A 19,304-nucleotide genomic window follows, 5' to 3' on the forward strand; every position below is an offset into this window, starting at 1 on the left:
GTGATTTCATGACACCAGTCGAATCACACAGTTCAACTCTAGATTAATTGGTGTGAGAAGTTCGTTCTGTTCGTTAAGATACTGTGTTTGTTCCAGTGATGTCAGCAGCGGTGCAGGACTGACATCAGTGACGAAACATCTGAGGGAAGATCCGTCTGACAATCCTATACAAGCCCATTTCTGCCAAGAAATAAAACATACTTTGGTAAATCATAATTATAAGATTAATAAAATTGAAATCGTCATAAAAAGTTGACATCAGTCAAAATTATGATTTATGTCATCATAATTCTGACTTGGTCATAATGTCAACTTTTTAATCTCATGAATTAGTATGTCAATTTTGACTGTCATAATTAATTTTTAATGTCACAATTTCAACATTTTGATGTCAGTTTTGATTTCATAATCTCATTATGACTTAGTATGTCATAATTATTACTTTGTATGTCAATTTTGACTTTAATGTCACAATTTCAACTGTTTAATGTTGATGTTTAATGTTTCTTATAATTTAGATTTTTTTTTAAATCTCATGATTTACATAGTCAATTTTGACTTTTTATGTCATAATTATGATTTACCAAGGCATTATTTTTTGTCTTCTGCAGAAATGGTCTTCCATACTCTGGTGATGAATTTCTGAAGTCATATTTACTTCTGTAGTGATTTTAGTGTAGTGTGTTCACCAAATCTAAGGCCATAATCATAGGCTTAAATATCCTAAATACTTAAGATATGGACATAAAAAAGTGATTTGATTTTAAACTCTGCAGATGAATGTGTGTAACTGCTGTAGATCAGTGTGTGTGTGTGTGTGTGTGTGTGTTCCTGATCAAACCTGCTTTACTCAGAATCCCGTCAGGTATTTGTTGACAGAATCAGCTGAAAACAGTCAAAGCACATGATGAAGAAACACCAGAGGTTTATACTGTCATGAGGGCAGTAAACGTTTCTTATTTCTCTGAATGTTTTACAGTGATTCAATACTCCTGAATAAATCTGTCCTCAGCGTGACATTCACATCTATTCAGGAGGTAAGCGGCAATAATTTTAGGATTCTTTTTATTAATTATAATTATATATCCTTCTCAACTGAACTTTCAATACTGCCTGAAAATAATTACTGTTGTTTAAAAACATGTATTTTTGTGGAAACTGTGATGCATTACAATTCAAACGTTTGCAGTCAGCAAGACTAAAAAAAAAGTTTATTTTAATCAAGGTCTCATTAAACTGATCAAAAGTGACAGTAAAGATATTTATGATGTTACAAAAGATTCTATTTAAAAAAAAAATGCTGTTCTTTGAAATTTCTATTCATCAAAGCATCCTGAAAAATAAAATGTATCACGGTTTCCACAGAAATCTGAACTGATAATAATCATAAATGTTTCTTGAGCAGCAAATCATCATAGAATGATTTCTGAAGGATCATGTGACACTGAAGACTGGAGTAATGATGCTGAAAATTCAGATTTGATCACAGGAATTAATTACACTTTACTATATATTCACATAGAAAACAGCTGATTTACATTTAATAATATTTCACAGTTTTTACTGTATTTTTGATCAATTAAACGCAGTCCTGGTGAGCAGAAGAGACTCTTTCACAAACATCATAAAATCTAAATTATTCCAAACCTGTGACCGGTATCCAGCATGTTTTGTCTGACTCATATGACCAGCAAATAAAGCAGGTTTTGAAACGGAACATGCTGATCTACAGCAGTTACACACTGAGACGCCGATGAGGGAAGAATCACACTGTATTCATAAATAGAATTTAATTGAGCCACTGAAGTCTGTCCCTGAGAAACACTGATGATCACATGATTCAGACGTCAGTGTCGCTCTGCAGTGTCTTCATGGCGCGTCCCCAGAGCGCACCGCTGCTGCACAGTCCGTCAGTCTGAGATCTGTCCACTGAGAGACACGATGATGATGATGATGATGATGATGATGCTGCGGGTCGGGTCGGCGCCGGGGAGCCGCTGCTGGACTGAGAGACTCCTGCGTCTGCCGGCCTGCAGTGAGAGCTGCGGTGTCTGCGCAGAACTGCAGTGCGTGTGAAGCTCTTGCCGCACGTGTCACAGGTGTACGGACGCTCACCGGTGTGAGAGCGCACGTGACGCTGGAGATCACCGGAGCCGGCGAAACACTTCCCTGCAAACACACACGAATGATCAACAACTCAGAAAACTTGTGAGAGTGAATGTGAGTGTGTGTGTGTGTGTGTGTGTGTTACCGCAGGTCTGGCAGCAGTAGGGTTTGTCTCCGCTGTGTCTGAGTTTGTGTTTGAAGAGTTTTCTCTGCATGTTGAAGGATTTCCCGCACTGCTCGCAGGTGAACTCTTTCTCTGTGCTGTGAGTTTTCTTGTGCTCCTTCAGATTGCTGAAGTTGCTGAAGCCTGAAGACACAGAAGGTCATGTGATGATGACGGTCAGTCATTCAACATTCACGCGTCTCTCGTCTCAGGCTCACCTCGTCCACAGATGTCACACAGGTGCGGCCGCGCTCCCGAGTGGATGATGATGTGACGCTGAACATCACCTGACGCTGCGAAACTGAACGACAGACACAGTGAGTGATGATGAGTCACTGACATTAATGAGCTCAACTAATCACAGCACACTGAGACAACCTCTGTATTAGAAGTTTTCTGAAATTTTATGTTTAAATATGCATTTGACACATTGTCTAATTAAATATGCACTAATTTGCATATACTTCCAGAACATAAATCTGAACACTGGATAAAGCCAGATTAAAAATTCTTGTTTGATTTTGTGTACATATTAGAGTTAAAGGTTTTTATAGAGGGAATTATGAAAAAATACTGTCAACAGACAGAAAAAAAATACATTTTCACCATGTTTTAGGAATAAAATGTTTTATAAATCAGTGTGAATGATATATGAACAAACCCCACAGTAAAAACCTTCAGAATATAGATGTGAATAAAACTAAGTTTTGGTGTGTGTAAGTGCTGCTGAAGTGGAGGAAAAAACTTTTAAAGATATGTATTGTAATTGAAATCTACAGACGCAAATAGATGAAGTGCAATAAAATAAACACTCAAATGTGAATTTTGGATGTTTTCTTTTCACTATTCTGAAAAAGTCTAGCAAAATAAACCAAAATCTCAAAAGAGACCAGTGCATGAAGAAACACTGGTTCTGTGGTGTCTTCCCTTAAAACCTGGACAGATTTTCTAACACTAGACGTCACACACTTGCTGAGTTTGTAAACGGTTACAGAATAAAACACTGAGTATCACACACTTACACGACAATCACTCAAACAAAAATGAAAACATTGTTCTAAAATCTGTCTTTCAGCCTTCACTTCCTGTTCTTCTACACACAGACGAGCTGCAGACGTGAGAGTGTGATGAGATGAACACACACCTCTTCCCGCAGAGCTCACAGATGTACGGTTTCTCTCCGGAGTGTCGGCGTAAATGCGTCTGCAGGTTTCCTGCCTGTGAACACATGAACACCAATCACACGAGTGAACGCAGGGCTGCACGATTCATCAGAATAAATCTGCATCTGTTTGAGTCGCTTTAAAGGGTTAGTTCACCCAAATATGACTTTGGCGCTCTGAACCGCTGATTCATAACGCTCCGAAGCTTCATGAAGCAGTGTTTTGAAATCGGCCATCACTATATAAGTCGTTATTTAGTTTTTTTTTTGGCACACCAAAAATATTCTCGTGGCTTTATAATATTAATATTGAACCACTGTACTCACATGAACTGATTTAAATATTTTTAGTACATTAATGGATCTTGAGAGAGGAAATGTCATTGCTGGCTATCGGATTTCAACAAAAATATCTTAATTTGCGTTCTGAAGATGAATGAAGGTGTGGAACGGCATGAGTAATAAATGACATTATGTTCATTTTTGGGTGAACTAACCCTTTATCATACATTTAGAAACACATGATGTAAATCATTTATAATAAATATTGCAATATTACATGAGAAAATAACAATTGTCAATTTTGATTTCATGGTGACTTTAAAGGCTCCCTGCAGTTTTCCATCAAAATAAAAGTCTGATTAATGTTTGAAAATGAAGAAGTTATGACATCCATAAATATAATTGTAATTTTAGAGTTTTTATTATTTTTATTTTTATTAAATAATAATAAATAAAATTATAAATAATAAAAATCTATCTATATACTATCATAGTACTTCCCTGTAAAATAAGATTTAAGTATTTTTTATATTTTTTTTATTTAGAAATAATATTATTATTATTTATTATTATTATTTCAGTCATATTAATATATATATGATCACAAAAGTTCTTCTAAATCATGCAACCCTACAAACAAGCACAGCAAACCTGGAATTTGTTAGAAATAGCATTTTTTAATCAAAAAAATCTCAGTTAGATCCTGCAGCCGAACCAAACGTACCTGTGAGAATCCTTTACCACACACGTTACACTGGAACGGCTTCTCACCTGCAGAGAGAGAGTCACAACAGATGAGTGTGTGTGTGTGTGTGAATGTGTGTGTGTGTCTCACCTGTGTGTGTGTCTCACCTGTGTGTGAGCGTTTGTGCAGCTCGAGGTTGCTGGGATGTTTAAACGTCTTTCCACACACTTCACAGCAATATTTATTACTGCTGCTGCTGCTGACCTCTGACCTCTCGTCGTGACCCCTGCACTCCGCGTCATCAGGCTCTGCCGCAGGTGTCGTTTTCAGCTCAGATGCTTCTGCTGGATCAGAGGTCACGGAGAGGTCAGAGGTTGCGGCGTCCGTCACCCCCCGCCGGTCACACGGCGCGTCGGCTCCAGCGCAGCGCTCTCCTTCCTCCTCCTCAGGACTGACGTGCGTTCGCAGGTAGTTGAACTTCTTCAGGTAAACGTCTTTCTTAGGCCGCAGAACGCGCGGGGGCGTGGCCTCGGAGCCGGACGGGGGATCTGATGCGTGTGTTGAGCTCACGCTCGTGTGGAACGGCTCCTCCGGCGGGAAGCTGCCGCTCTGTTTGAAGTACTGTCTGGTGTAGAAGTTCCTGAGCTTGTAGCCGTGCGGCGGCTGGCGGTCCGTCTCCACCGGCTGCGCTCGCTTGTGCTGCTCGTCCGCGGGAGGAGGAAGATGCGCTTCTGACGGCAGAGAGCCTCCCAACAGGCTGTCCTGATCGTGAGCCGCTTCGGCCGGAAGAGAGAAGGACGCGTCGCTCGACACGCAGGGCTTCAGGAACGCGTGACACATGTTCAGGATGTTCAACACCTGCAACGCAAACAGACCAGCCATTCAGCTCCCGCATTCTAAAGATATTTAAAGGGAACATTACCTGAAAGTTAGCTGAACGTTATCTGAATGTTAGGGGAACATTGTCTGAATGTTAGGGAAATGTTACCTGAACGTTAGGTGAACATTACATGAAATTTAGGGGAACGTTTCCTGGACGTTAGGGGAATGTCACCTAAAAATTAGGAAACGTTATCTGAAAGTTAGGTGAACGTTACCTGAACGTTAAGGGAAATGTTCTGCAAACCTAAAAAAGAATGTTCTATTTCTGTAAAGTAAATTTTCCTAGCTAACCAAAAAACAAACTTTAAAGATGTTTCAGGAATGTTGTGAAAATATTCTGGGAAACTGTTGAAACTGAAGAGTGTGTTTGTGACCTGCAGGCTCTGGGCGATCTCCATCAGCGTGTGAACGTTGTCCTGGTTGAGCTCCAGGTGTGACGTGTACATGTAGTCCAGAACCTGCCCGATGCCGCCCACATCCTGAATGGCCAGATGGAAAACATCGTTCTTCTGTGCCGGAGAGTTCTGGAACAGAGAGCTGAGGAGAGACACGTTCAGTGTGAGCACGACTGACAATCGAGAGAGGAAAATTCAAAGACTCCTTTTAAAACCTTCTTTTTCAGCTCAACAGAACTAATAATAAGCCATATTTCTAATAATAATATAATGTTAATAATATTTCCATAGTTCTTTGAAATCATTTTTGAAGTGACGTCACGTGTTACCGGAAGTAGGCGCTGAAGGCCGCCAGCACGTTCTTATGGGCTTTGAAGCAGACGCCCTTCACCACCAGCATGCAGTCGCACAGCAGACCCTGGATGCGCTGCTCCTGCAGCTGCTGCAGCACGAACACGCTGTGACTGCACACACTGTCCATCTGCGCAGACACACATCAGTCACTGCGGCATGCGCGTGCAGCTCATAATGCACAGGTGTGAGTGTGTGTTAAATACCATTCATCCCCGCCATATAACAAACACTTGTGTCTATGAGACATAATAATATAGAACTATATTATAATAATATAGTCAAAGCAACAGTTTGAGCGGAGCTGCGCGTGCTAAAGCAGAATGAAGAAAGATTCTCGCTCATCTCACCTTTCATTCGGAGGAACAGGCGCTGCGCTGATGACGTCATTTCATTTTTTTCACAATAAAAGTACACTTGTTTTTACTGCGTTCTGTCTGAAATTAACACAGATATACACGTTTACATGCCTTGTGTCTCACACGGGACGAAGGGGATTAAGATATACATTTACACCTATATACTCTATAAATAAATTGTATCATTGCAAGGCTTTTGTTTGAACATACAATACAATAACAATATAATTACATTTTTCGTTACAATACGATATAATTCACCTTATTCTGCATCCCATCATGAGTTAGATTATTGTTTTTATTTATATATTCCATCCAGGGTTATTTGCAACTAAATGAAGAGTAAGTTGCAGCACTAAAATGATGGAAATAACAGTAAATAAATAAAAACTCAAACTAAAACCAAAACTGAAATCAAACTAAATTAAACCTAAATAGTAACAAACCCAAAACTAATGATTAAACTAAAATTAAAAAGAAAAGGTGAAAATATTATCAAGATGATTCAAAATATTAATAAAACCATAATAGTAAAAAAATAATACTAAAATAACACTTTTTTTTACTGTTGTTTTAGGCATTTATAAATTCCATATTCTATATAATGTAACAAAATTAAATGTTTACTTTTTTGTGCTAAAACCCCGTTCCGTTGTTAACTTTTATTGTGTTTGCGGAACTGGATTATTTGATGTTCGTGTTTCAGTCCGGAGCGAAAACAGAGCGGCACCACGCGCTCGTGTGTAACCGGTAACGCGTGATTCAAGACACTCGCGCGCGCTTCCATCGTGACTGAGAGCAACGAGAAGTCCGTCAATACCGGAGACTCGATCACCGGGATCAGGAGAACCGCACCGGGCGCCGAATCCACTTCTACAGTTCGTTATTTGCGCCGAAGGAAACACGTGTGAGCCGCTGCAGTTCCTCACAGGATCCGCTGATCATCATCAGAGAATCACAGTTCTGCTCTATTAAGGTGCAGGATCACAGTCACACGCCTTATCAATCAGTTATTCATGATATAAACATCATATCCACTTATTTTACAACGCGGAAGTAGTTATATTCTGTGAATGTGCGAGACTTCCGATTCGTGATCCGCTCTCGGGAAATAACTGGAAGAATAAAAGTCCAGTAAACGGTGGAGCTGTTTGCGCTTCAGACCAGTGTGTTTATGATTAAATACAGTAAAATAATTCAAGAAATATGGAAGCCCATTTCTGCCACATAAGAAAAACAATCATGCTTTGGGATGACATCAAAAGTCGTAATTATGACATCAAAAGTAAATTGTTTCATGACATCCTAAGTCATGAATTAAAAAGTAGAAATTATGAGATTAAAAGTTAAACATGACTTTCAGAACTTTTTTTTATGTGACAGAAATGAACTTTCATAAATTTCCAATATGAAGCACAATTAAATTAAATGGAAGCGAGTCTCACATTCACGCTTACATTAAAAATACGGTGAATGACACAAACATGCAGTATGATTGAAGGCCATGATGTTGTTCTCAGGATCAGCTGCTCCTCTTCTTCTTCATCATCTTCAGGATGGTGTTCTTCACGTGTGACGCCTGCGGAGAGTCTCTGAAGAAAGCTCAGGTGGAGAAACACCTGCTGAAGTGCCGCGGATGTCGAGTTTTGTCCTGCATCGACTGCGGGAAAGACTTCCGGTGGGTGGTCAGTCATGATGACGGCGTGTGTGTGTGTGTGTGTGTGTGTGTGCGCACTGAACCTGACCGACGGCGTGTGTGTGTGTGTGTGTGCGTGCGCGCGCACTGAACCTGACCGACGGCGTGTGTGTGTGTTGGTCTGCAGGGGCGACGATTACAAGAACCACAACAAGTGCATCAGTGAAGATCAGAAATACGGCGGCAGAGACTTCCAGGCGAAGACGAATAAAGGCGACGTGAAGCAGCAGCAGTGGATTCAGGTGAATAGAGCTGAATGTGTGTAAGTGTCTGAAGGGATTCTGGGATGGCTCACGCTTCTGTCCTTCTTCTCCAGAGGATCCAGGAGGCCATGGAGCGGCCCGGCATCCAGCCCAGACTCCAGCAGGTCCTGCGGCAGGTCAGCGCCTATGACAACGTGCCCCGGAAGAGAGCCAAGTTTCAGGTGAAGATCTGGGATGATCTGAGTTTCCTTCTGCCTGACGGACGATCATTAACGTTTGCTTTGTTCACCTGCAGAACTGGATGAAGAACAGCCTGAAGATCCACAGTCCGGATTTACAGGAGCAGGTCTGGGAGATTTTCTCAACGGCGGCTGACAGCGTAAGAGTTTAAGTTCTTCATCAGGTCACATTTCACACCAAAATCAACCAAGAAACTTGTGTGTATATAAATAAATATAAACGCGTTTGGTGAAGTTTGGCTTTTGTTTGGTGATGTTTCAGCACAGCAACCAAACCAACCATCAGACGGCAGACGAACACAAACCAAACACAAGCGTCCTGAACAACGGCTCTGAGACTAATGAAGAAAAGACAGAAGAGCAGAAAAATAAAAAGAACAAGAGAAAAACTTCAGAGGAGCAGAACGGACAAAATACCTGCGAGAAACAGAGCAGAAAAAAGAGGAAACGAGAGGAGAGAGAACAGAACGGACAGAATGCAGACGAAAAGATGAAGAAAAGAAAGGAAGAGGCGTTTGATGGTAAGGATCGCGTCAGAGAATCAGATGGTCTCTAACACTGAGAACCTTATTTATTTCCTGTCTGCTTTGACCAATCAGAGAGTCTGAATCTGGAGGGGGAGGAGCCAGAGAACCAGCAGTCTGAATCAAACACTACAGGTATTTCAGAATAAGAGTCTGAACAACATGAAACTGTTTGATCTCGGAGAGAGAATCACACTGATGACTGATCTTCTGCAGGGAAGTTTAACTGGAAAGGGACGATAAAGGCCGTTCTGAGAGACGCTCCAGACGACGGACTCGCTGTCAAGAAGCTCCGCAAGAAGGTGAGTTACACTTCAGCGTCAGCGATCGTCCGAAACCACCAGCATAAATGCAGAGAGACTAGGGGTGCAACGGTTCAAATTACTCACGGTTTTAGGGTCACGGTTCGGTACGTGCTATGTTTAGGGAAAAAAGGACTACTGTCAAATAAAAATAAAGAAAATAAGAACAAATCATCAAACTACAAGCAACAGCAAAAATCAATACAATAGAGCAAAGATTCAAATAAAATAAACAGGGTTTTTCAGGTATCTAACAGTAGTTTTCAGGTACAGAAAATGAATAAAATAATCAAATATAAAACAACACTGCATATTATCTTAACTGTATAAATTAAATAAAGACTAATCATTCAAACACAAGTCTGGAAAGAGAACTCGGTTTTTGCACGCTCTTTCGCATGTTGCTCTTGAACGTTTAAATTAGCAAAGCTTTAATGAGTTTTAAAGACAGATAGCGACGTGCGCTGTTCAGGTCTCACCTGCTCGTGCGCCATCAGCACCCGGGTGATGACGGCGTAAATGACTGGTCATATCCGAGCATACGGCGCTTGCAGTGAACCAAGTTTACAAAGAGTGTGTAATGTTTTGGGATGACTGAAGCATACATTATCTGAACTCTGTCTGTCTGTTTTACATGTTACTATTTTCAACAAACCATACCAGCCTATAGATGTGTCGTCATTCGAGATGAACCGCGGTGCAAGCACGTGCCGAACCGTTAGTGAAGAACGGTACGGTTCGATTTTTACCGAGAACCGTTGCACCCCTAAGAGAGACGTAAATAAAGTCTTGTTTATCTGTCAGTCTGTCTGTTGAGTTCATGTTTACGTCACCATAAACCAGCTAGCTGGAAATTAGTTTCATGTTCCACAAATTCTTGGACAGAAGTGTTTCTCACAAGCCATCGACTCTCTGGTGTTTTTCCAGGTTTTAGCTGCGTATTATTCATTCAGTGGAGACGGAAACTACAGATCGGAAGAGGAGCTTCTGTCTCTGTTCAACAGGAAGATCAACAAGAACCCAAAGTTTAGAATCCTAAAAGACAAAGTCAGACTGGTGAAATGACTGTGACGTTCTTCTGTGATCTGTGGTGTCATCATCATCATCATCTTCATCTTTTGCTGGAATAAACTCTAAAACATCCATCTGTGTCTTCAGTTTCAAATGATGTACTCTAGCATCTAGTCTATGAGTTTTATAAGGTCTTTTTGTCACCCGGCATCAGAGTCTGATAGTCCCGCCCCTTCTGTTACGTAATTAAAGCTTAATGAAGCATCCATCAGTCCAACGTTCAGGACCGTCCCGTTACGCACACTTGACCACTTCTCTACTCACAGTACATGACGTATTTCCTGCATTTGGCCCAAGTGTTCGAACTTGGGCCAAATGTTCACACACACACAAGTTGACGAACACAATCGATTTAAAAATATCCTGGCTCTTCCGAGCTTTACAATGGGGCTCGAGATTTTGAAGCCCAAATAAGCACATCCATCATTTATAAATATAATCCACACGACTCCAGGGGGTTAATAGAGGCCTTCTGAAGTGAAGTGATGCGCTTTTGTAAGGAAATTATCCATAATTAAAACGTTATAAAATATAATAGCTAACTTCCGGGAAACAGCCGTATGTATCAAGTTCCGGGGGAAGAGTGACCTCTGACCTGACGTATGACACAATGAGGAACGTGGAAATGCAGTGGATAGAGCAAAACAAAACACCGGTCACGGATTATAAGTCTAAAACAATAATTTTTAAAGAGAAATGTGGGAGGAGCTTGAGTTTATTGCCCAGTCCTATACGTTTGAACCGTGAAAGGCGTCTAAGCTTACGATACTCCTACATCCTGCGTCATGCGTCGGGTCAGAGGTCACTCTTCCGCCGTAACGCGATGCATATGGCCGTTTGCCTGAAGTTAGTTATACTTTATCAAGTTATAAATATGGATATTTTTCTTACAAAAGCACACCTCTTCGCTTCTGTAGGTCTTTATTATCCCCCTGGAGTCGTGTGGATTATTTTTATGATGGATGGATGCACTTTTTTGGGCTTCAAAATCTCGCCCTCCATCCACTCCCATTATAAAGCTTGGAAGTCAAGTCACCTTTATTTATATAGCACTTTTTACAAGAAAGAGCCAGAATATTTTTTAATATAACTCTGACTGTGTTTGGCTGAAAGAAGAAAGTCATATACACCTAGGATGGCTTGAAAGTGAGTAAATCATGGGATAATTTTTATTTTTGGGGGAACTATCCACAAAATAATTAAACGAAAAGTTAAACTTCAAAACATCGAAAAGTTGACGGTCAAACACGCCCGTCTAGCGCGTTTAAATAGAAAAACAATGGAAAAACACGTTCTGTGTGAACCGGCCCTTACAACGTCCCAACTTCACTCACTATTTATACTACAAATGGCACAGAATAGGCCACAAGTACCGGCCGGTGATCATGTCTCAGCGCACCTCACCGGCGGACGCGCGCACAGCTCCGTGATGCGTGTATTCCACCGTTAACGCGGCGAGACCTGTGCTGGAGAGATTACCTGTTTAAGGTGGGTGGGGGTGTAAGGGCTGAATCGGACTCTTGTGTGGGACATTCTTTCTCTCCCGGGGCAGGGTTCAGTTGGCCCGTGCACACAGAGGCTCCATACAGGTGCGAGCGCTGCGCGGACCCGCGGGTCAGGACTCGGCGCTGTCCGGTTTCCACCTGGAGAATAGGCTGCCTGTTAGCGGCGCGCACGCGCACACACACAGCGGTGCGCTCCGGAGCTGATAATCCCCGTGTGCGGCACTGATCCCGCGCTTAGCTGTAATCATATCGGCCGGACGGGGCTTTAGCGCAGCCTAGCTCACGTTAGCTGGACTTAAACTGCTCCTTTATACCTGTCATAGTGTTATAGGCAGGGGTGTAAAAATTACTGAGAAATTGTACTTAAAGGGATAGTTCACCCAGAAATGAAAATTCTGTCATTGTTTACTCGCCCTCAATTTGTTCCAAACCTGTATGAGTTTCTTTCTTCTGCTGAACACAAAAGAAGATATTTTGAAAAATGTCGGTTGATGAACCCCACTGACTTCCATAGTATTTTTTTGCATACTTTGGAAGTCAATGGGGTCCATCAACTGTTTTAACCATATTCTTCAAATCATCTTCTTTTGTGGTCCAGCGAAGAAAGTCATACAGTGAACATCTGTGTGATCGATGCAACTGGAACAATAGAAGTCAATGGGGTCCAGTATTCTTCAAAACATCTTTTATATTACACACAAGAATGAAAGTCAAACAGGTTTGGACCGATGTAAACGATGACAGAGTGATCATTTCTGGCTCTGGTCACTGACATGCTGAAACATGCAGGTTGATTGTGGGAAATGTTGAGACATGCTCCACTCGGCTCCATCGCTGGAGTCAGCAAAAACCAGAGCCGTGTGCAGTATGTAAGGTATACGTCTCTGATAAAGCTTCCTCACAGAACGCTATTGTTCTCCTCATCGCTGTCCCAAAGGCCTCTGGGAAACAGGAGCAGAAAACCAGGTTTACTGCAGGGAAATGGAAGGATATGGTTTTATTGTCTGTTTGGGTGAGAATCAAATGCGCTCAGCGTTTTCTCAGAATATGTGGCCAGCACACACACACACACACACACACTAAAGGAAGTTTGATGTTCAGATGTGCTGAATGACCGGCATTATGAAGCGTAAAGGTCTTTTGTCCACTCAGCTCAGAACATGATACTCTCATAAAGCACAATCCAGGTTCTGTTTTGAGTTCTGGTTTGAGGTGAAGATAAGAGCAGGCCACAGGTAAGCCAATCGCCTCACATCTTGATAACTGTTTAGCGTCTGGCTGATTAATTCAATGTGATTTTTGAATATTGGAAGGCCTCACTGTAAATCAGACACAAATGCTGGTCAATCGATGTGGGTTTATCAAATATCCATTTGGTTGCATTCAGTGTTTGGGATGTCTGAAGAGTTTTACGTTTTTTCCAGAGTAAGAGATGGAGAGACTGATGTCTCCACATCCCCCAAAACCATATTGAGCTTTGATTCACCTCTGCAGATTTACAGTAGAATCTGTCTCGGTCATCATCTCAGTTGTTTCTCTTAGACAGTAATGAAGTTGGATGTTCTGGACGTCCGTCATCGGTCTGAGGAGATCTCATGAGTCTGACGCCGTCTGACGATCTCCTCATGGAGAAGCAGGAGACGGAGGTCTGAAATCATCATGACTGACTTCAGTCATCTTTCTCTGTGATTTGTTTCTGCTATTGTTGCATTGCCTTCTGAGAGGAGATTTGATCATTTTAACTCCTGTTAGGAAATGTTTAAGCAAGCACAGGTGAATAGGGTAAAAATGTAACAAATGGATATCACTATGCTTTTACTGTTGATTGATTACATTCAGAAATGCAAAAAAAAAAAAAAAACATGGAATGTGTTTAAACATGCAAATAGGGAATAATCTAACTAAATTTGCACATATTTGCATACGTTTCCAGAACATAAATCTGAATATTGGATAAAGCTAGATTCAAAAATCTTGTTTGATTTTGTTGACATATTAGAGTTATATTAGAGTTAGGAATTATGGATTTGTCTTTTTATCGCTCCATAAATCAAAAAATACTGTCAACAGACAGAAAAAAGTACATTTTCACCATATTTTAGGAATAAAATGTTTTATAAATCAGTGTGAATGATATATGAACAAACCCCACAGTAAAAACCTTCAGAATATAGATGTGAATAAAACTGTAAGTTTTGGTGTGTGTAAGTGCTGCTGAAGTGGAGGAAAAAACTTTTAAAGATATGTATTGTAATTGAAATCTACAGACGCAAATAGATGAAGTGCAATAAAATAAACACTCAAATGTGAATTTTGGATGTTTTCTTTTCACTATTCTGAAACAACACACTGTGAAAAGCTGAATAGCCCAAAATCTCAAAATTGGTCAGTGCATGAAAAAACAATGTTTTTGCATGTAGTGTGTTTTTAAGAGATGCTGCATTAATTGTACAGTATGCGGTTTCTCATCTGTGTGTGTGTGTGTGTGTTTGGATCAGTTCTGCTCCAGATGGATTGGGCTCCAGCTGGCAGGAAACTCTAGTCGAGGTGTATTTAGAGAGACCGGGGCTGTTGGCAGGATACAGTATTCCACACCTGTGCTCACCTGTGCTGCTGTCTGCACACCTGAACAACACCTGACCTCCTGACCTCGCGCACAGGTGCTGCTCAGCTGCTCACGGACCTGCTGAACTCAGACCAACACTCTCACATGCTGCATTCATTACTTCTCCATTACAATCAAAGTGTGTCATAGTTGCACACGTTTCTATAATTGATTATTGGCTTCTGACGTGTTGTGCAGATGTTCGCTTCTTTTCGAATATAATTTGCATGCCTGTGTTTGTTGAATGAAAACTTTACTAATGTAAGTTGCAACAGATCTTTTCCTCTGTATTGTGACGTACATCTGAGTGTAACGAAAAAATTTAATAAATGTAGGGCAGGACCTGGTATTATGGCTTTGTGACTATTGTGGTTATGACTTTTTATGTCAAAATTATGACTTTATGTCAATTTAAACTTTTTTTGTCATAATTTTGATTTATGTCATAATTGGTAGCCTATGTCATAATTTTGACTTATCATAATTTCTTGTCATAATTGTGATTTAGTATGTCAAAATTTTGACTTTTAATGTCATAATTAACAGTAGCCTATGTCATAAGTGTGCCTTTTTCTATCATAGTTTCAACTTTTTATGTCATAATCGTGACTTACTATGTCAATTTAAAGATTTGTCATAATTAGTACATTATAATTATGATTTAGTATGTCATAACTTTAACTTTGTCATAATTGTGACTGTTAGAATGTAAATTTTCTGTCATAATTTTGACTTTTTGTGTCTTTTGTGACTAATTTAATATTTAATAATTTCAACTTTTTATCATAATTTTGACTTTTCGTATCATAATTTTAACTTTTTGTCTGATACGCTTACCAAAGCATTTTTTTTTCTTATTTGGTGGAAATGGGCTTCCATACAGATTGCTGCAGTGATTTTGCAGTATTTTTGTAGGCCGATCGCATCACTCCTGAAGCGCTAAAATGCAACTCAGTTCTGTGTTTCGGCCTACAGAAATACATCATCCCTGCAGAACAGCTCTACTGTGCAAACTAAGAGCACGACAAGAAGTGACTTGTGACTGGTGATAAACAACTGGGACATTTTGTTCATGTCTAAAATACCTTTTAACTTTAATATATATATATATATATATATAGTTGTTTTTCATGTGTGAATTATTGGTAAAAATACTTCATTACTTAGAGCAGCCTCAATTTTCATCACCTCATTCATCAAAACATTGAAGTCAGTCTTTAAAAGACCCTTTTCATTTCCAGAACAATGGCTCCAGGATTCAGTAGTGTATATGGTTACAGAAACTAAATTCATACATCATTCCATGCTTTGAATGTTTCTTCATCAAACCTTTGACGATAAATGAACATGCGCAGTTTGAGCTTTCAATAGGCTGCAAGTGAGCAACAAAACCAGATTTGCTGTTTTATATAACATAATCTAAAGGACTAAACTCATCCTCTTCATTCAGAATTTGAGGTCACAAAACATCAGTTATTATTTTAAATATCTATGTATGACAATGCATTTGTTTATCCTTTTTTCTTTCTTTTTTTTTTTTTTTTGCCAGAGTCAAAATGTTCCATTCTATGACAAATTAAATTGATAAGTTTCAACTGAACTAAAAACGAAATATGATTGAACTTGTCTTGAAATATGTTGTGCTCTAATCTGATTAATCAACCAATTACATGTGTGTTGAATATAAGTAATGAATACTGCGAGCAAAACTACAGCTCACAATTCAATTCAAATATGATCAAGTGCGAGAAGTGAAACGAGTCCGATTCGAATCGGATCGCGACCGTCAGGCGACTCACTTGAATCTCACGAGCCTCGCGCGTCACGAGTCGGTCCGCCGCTTGAATGTGACGTCATCCGGGCATCATGGCGGAGTTCAGTGAGTTTGTGAACGTGCGGCGGCGATTTAAGATAAACGAACTAGAAGAAGAAGACGAAAAAAGTGAGAAACACACACTGAATATCTCTAGCTGAATATGTGTCAAACTCTGCTCGACTCTTTGCGTGTCGTGTCTGTGTTTGTGTAGATACAGTATGTCTGATGATGTTGTTTTAATGTTGTGCAGCTGCTGGTCCTGATGAGGATGAGGATGTGAAGGTGAAGTCTTCCTCTCGGATCAACCGACACTCTGTCTTCTGGATTCTGGCATCCATCGCTCTCACATACTATGTGGATTTCTTCTCTGTCGTGCTGAACCACAGTGACATTCACAGGTGATTACCTGAACCCTCACTGACTAACCTGAACCCTCACTAACCTGAACCCTCACTGACTAGTGCTGTCAGCTGTTACTGACCGATCTGAGCACAGGTTCACTGGACAAATTACAGTGAAAACCTTATTACACAAACACCTGAAACACTCTTTCTCTCTCATATGGTCTTATCCTGGATTACAATAGAGATTATAGAGCTCTGGTTACAGTGAGAGAAAACACTCACACACACACACACACACACACACACACACTGAACTCTACTCAACTCTATAGAAGTTACTCAGGAGATTCACAAAAATCTTCTTAGGAAAGAAATTTTGGTATCACTTTACACTATGGTTCTGATTGTTAATGAATGATAATAAAATAGTTATAAAGCATTTATTAATCTGAGTTCATGTTAATTTCAACATTCACTGATACATTATTCAAATCAAAAGCTGTGTCTGTTACTATTATGTTTAAGACCGGAGCTGACATGAACTAACAGTGAACAGTTGTGTTCTTATTAACTAATGTTAACAAAGATGAATAAATACTGTATGTATTAACTAAAGTCAACGAATGGGACCTTAATGTAAAGTGTTAACAACATTTCTTACATAAGAAAGTGCCGTTCTTAAAAAAATCTTATGTTCTCAAATATTTTCTTAAGAACAAACTTGAATAGATGAATTTCACATAAGATTGTGAAGATGAATGGGAGGTTATTTATGATGATTTTTAAGAACATCCTTTTCAGGAAGTTTTGTCTTTAGAACAATCTTGAGAAATAAGGCCACGTTCACACTGTACGTTTTAGGGATTACAACCGCATTTACTTACAGGTGTGAGTCTCGAAATGTCTCGTTCACACAGCAGCTTACAGTAGCGTCTGAAACACTGTCTGTATGAACGTGCAGCGAGAGTCAGCATGTGCAGTGTTTAACCGTTGCACTCACGCGGCACGTCCTTTGTGAAATCTCGCGCATGACACGGCATTTGAATTTGGAAAAGAAACAGAAGACTGACGGGAGCCGCTCCGGTGGAGAACAGTGACTGGATCTGACACCTTCAGATGACGCGCAGCTCATATCTCTGTTGCTGTAAGGTACCGAAAGCGAAACCACACACAAAACACCTTAGAAGAGCGTCTCTCTCGCACTGTATGACGTGACAGACAACTGTTTGTCCAGTGCGGTTCCGTTCACACAGCAGAATATTCTGAGAATGCGGTTGTGAGTCCTGAAAATTTACGGATGTGAGTTCGGTTATAGAATGCGGTTGTCACTCCCGTAAATAACCGTACTGTGTGTGAACGGAACCGGATTAAGGACTCAAATACCGGACCGTATTCTGCTGCTGTGTGAACGTGGCCTATGATGAGAAGATTCTGAAAGAGTGTTTTGGGAATGTACTGATGTTCCGTCTGTGTTTCAGCTGGTGGTTTTCCGTGGGTCTGGTGCTGCTGGGATTGTGTCTCAGTCTGGCGGCGTTCTGTATCGTTTATCTGGAGTGGTTCAGAGGCATCAAGCACTACGAGCAGGAGTATCCGGCCGTCCCCGCCGTCACCACCGCCGCCTTCATCGCCGCGTCCTGCAGGTCAGAAACTTTCGAAACACTCTTCGTGAAGCTTCGAAACCGTTACCAATCAGTGATTCAGAAGAGCCCTACAATTTAAGAAAATATCACATATTATTTCATATTTAGTGATATTAAATGATTTGTTACACCTTCAATAAAACATCTGTTATTGGTTTGTAAAGGTGTTTTAATGCATGTTTGGTCTGAGTTTACACCGTTCTGACCAGCGTGTGGCGTTTCAAACACTTCGAAACACTGAATCATTTTACGAAGCAGTTGGTTCAATTGATTCAAAGTTTCGAAAAGCTTAATTTCTCGCATCACTGCACTGATGTTTGTCATTTTAAAGCAGATGAATGTGTGTTTCAGCTTGAACATGGCTCTGTGGCCGGTCTGGTCCTTCTTCACGCCTGTGATCCTCTTCACTCAGTTCATGGGTGTGGTGATGCTGATCTCACTGCTGGGCTGAAGCTCAGGAGAGTCCGGCGCTGATCCGCACTTCATCACACGTGTGTGTGTGTATTAACCTGATGAAGGTCAGCTGACCTGTGACGGAACATCAGTGACCTCCCGCTGACCTCTGACCTCATTCATATCTCTCCCGTTTCAAAAGACATTTTGTGTTTGGGTTTCCTGAAAGAGGTCGTTTGGGAATCTTGTAAGGTAAAGAGGATGTTTTCTTTGAGGTCCTGTACATTCCTGATTCGAGTGTCTTCTAAAAATGCTTTATATTACCTTAAAAACGCTCTGTTTTGAGCGGTTAACTCAAGATACTCGTGTTTTATATCATGTTTTAATGTAATTAACCAAATGCATCAACTGATGAAATAAAAGCTGTTTGTATTACATGGAATCTTTCTGTCTGTCATCAGATCCTCCAAACAGGGTCCAAATTCACATTTCAGGTGTAATTTAAGCTGTAGAACAAAATGTTCATGTAACTTTAAGTAATGCTGAACCACAGAGATTATGTTACTCAAACCTTCCAGGAT

The 19,304-nt window shown here is 40.4% G+C and overlaps 3 protein-coding genes across 4 annotated transcripts; 2 read left to right on the plus strand and 1 right to left on the minus strand.

The window, feature by feature from the left end:
- Window positions 1–1,472: 1,472 nt before the first annotated feature.
- zbtb49 (zinc finger and BTB domain containing 49) lies at window positions 1,473–6,479 on the minus strand. The gene is made up of 9 exons (XM_051859928.1): window positions 6,377–6,479; window positions 6,005–6,156; window positions 5,655–5,817; window positions 4,566–5,256; window positions 4,438–4,484; window positions 3,414–3,487; window positions 2,488–2,570; window positions 2,252–2,413; window positions 1,473–2,169 (listed from the first exon to the last, which is right to left on the minus strand). The coding sequence occupies exons 2-9, from the start codon at window positions 6,154–6,156 to the stop codon at window positions 1,841–1,843; spliced, it is 1,701 nt and encodes a 566-aa protein (XP_051715888.1). The 5' UTR covers window positions 6,377–6,479; the 3' UTR covers window positions 1,473–1,840.
- Window positions 6,480–7,082: 603 nt separating this feature from the next.
- lyar (Ly1 antibody reactive homolog (mouse)) lies at window positions 7,083–10,492 on the plus strand. Of its 2 annotated transcripts, none has more exons than XM_051859929.1 (9): window positions 7,083–7,361; window positions 7,906–8,063; window positions 8,209–8,323; window positions 8,398–8,505; window positions 8,580–8,663; window positions 8,786–9,044; window positions 9,123–9,182; window positions 9,264–9,349; window positions 10,277–10,492. In XM_051859929.1, the coding sequence occupies exons 2-9, from the start codon at window positions 7,942–7,944 to the stop codon at window positions 10,412–10,414; spliced, it is 972 nt and encodes a 323-aa protein (XP_051715889.1). In that variant the 5' UTR covers window positions 7,083–7,361; window positions 7,906–7,941; the 3' UTR covers window positions 10,415–10,492. The 2 variants fall into 2 exon arrangements, with proteins under 2 accessions (XP_051715889.1, XP_051715890.1); XM_051859930.1 differs by having other exon boundaries at window positions 7,941–8,063.
- Window positions 10,493–16,289: 5,797 nt separating this feature from the next.
- Window positions 16,290–19,165, plus strand: tmem128 (transmembrane protein 128). The gene is made up of 4 exons (XM_051860622.1): window positions 16,290–16,472; window positions 16,597–16,744; window positions 18,169–18,330; window positions 18,682–19,165. Exons 1-4 carry the CDS (start codon window positions 16,397–16,399, stop codon window positions 18,779–18,781), a joined length of 486 nt encoding a protein of 161 aa, XP_051716582.1. The 5' UTR covers window positions 16,290–16,396; the 3' UTR covers window positions 18,782–19,165.
- Window positions 19,166–19,304: the final 139 nt, after the last annotated feature.

Source organism: Ctenopharyngodon idella, chromosome 14 (assembly GCF_019924925.1).
Source record: "Ctenopharyngodon idella isolate HZGC_01 chromosome 14, HZGC01, whole genome shotgun sequence".
NCBI classification, from domain to species: Eukaryota; Metazoa; Chordata; class Actinopteri; order Cypriniformes; family Xenocyprididae; genus Ctenopharyngodon; species Ctenopharyngodon idella.

Coding starts and splice junctions, on each gene's coding strand:
- zbtb49 (XM_051859928.1), bottom strand. CDS start 6,156: ATGGACAGTGTGTGCAGTCACAGCGTGTTCGTGCTGCAGCAGCTGCAG. Junction 5,818..6,004: donor GCCTTCAGCGCCTACTTCCG/GTAACACGTGAC, acceptor GTCTCTCCTCAG/CTCTCTGTTCCAGAACTCTC. Junction 3,488..4,437: donor GTGGTAAAGGATTCTCACAG/GTACGTTTGGTT, acceptor ATGTGTTCACAG/GCAGGAAACCTGCAGACGCA.
- lyar (XM_051859929.1), top strand. CDS start 7,942: ATGGTGTTCTTCACGTGTGACGCCTGCGGAGAGTCTCTGAAGAAAGCT. Junction 8,324..8,397: donor AGCAGCAGCAGTGGATTCAG/GTGAATAGAGCT, acceptor CTTCTTCTCCAG/AGGATCCAGGAGGCCATGGA. Junction 9,350..10,276: donor TCAAGAAGCTCCGCAAGAAG/GTGAGTTACACT, acceptor GTGTTTTTCCAG/GTTTTAGCTGCGTATTATTC.
- tmem128 (XM_051860622.1), top strand. CDS start 16,397: ATGGCGGAGTTCAGTGAGTTTGTGAACGTGCGGCGGCGATTTAAGATA. Junction 16,745..18,168: donor AACCACAGTGACATTCACAG/GTGATTACCTGA, acceptor TCTGTGTTTCAG/CTGGTGGTTTTCCGTGGGTC. Junction 18,331..18,681: donor TTCATCGCCGCGTCCTGCAG/GTCAGAAACTTT, acceptor TGTGTGTTTCAG/CTTGAACATGGCTCTGTGGC.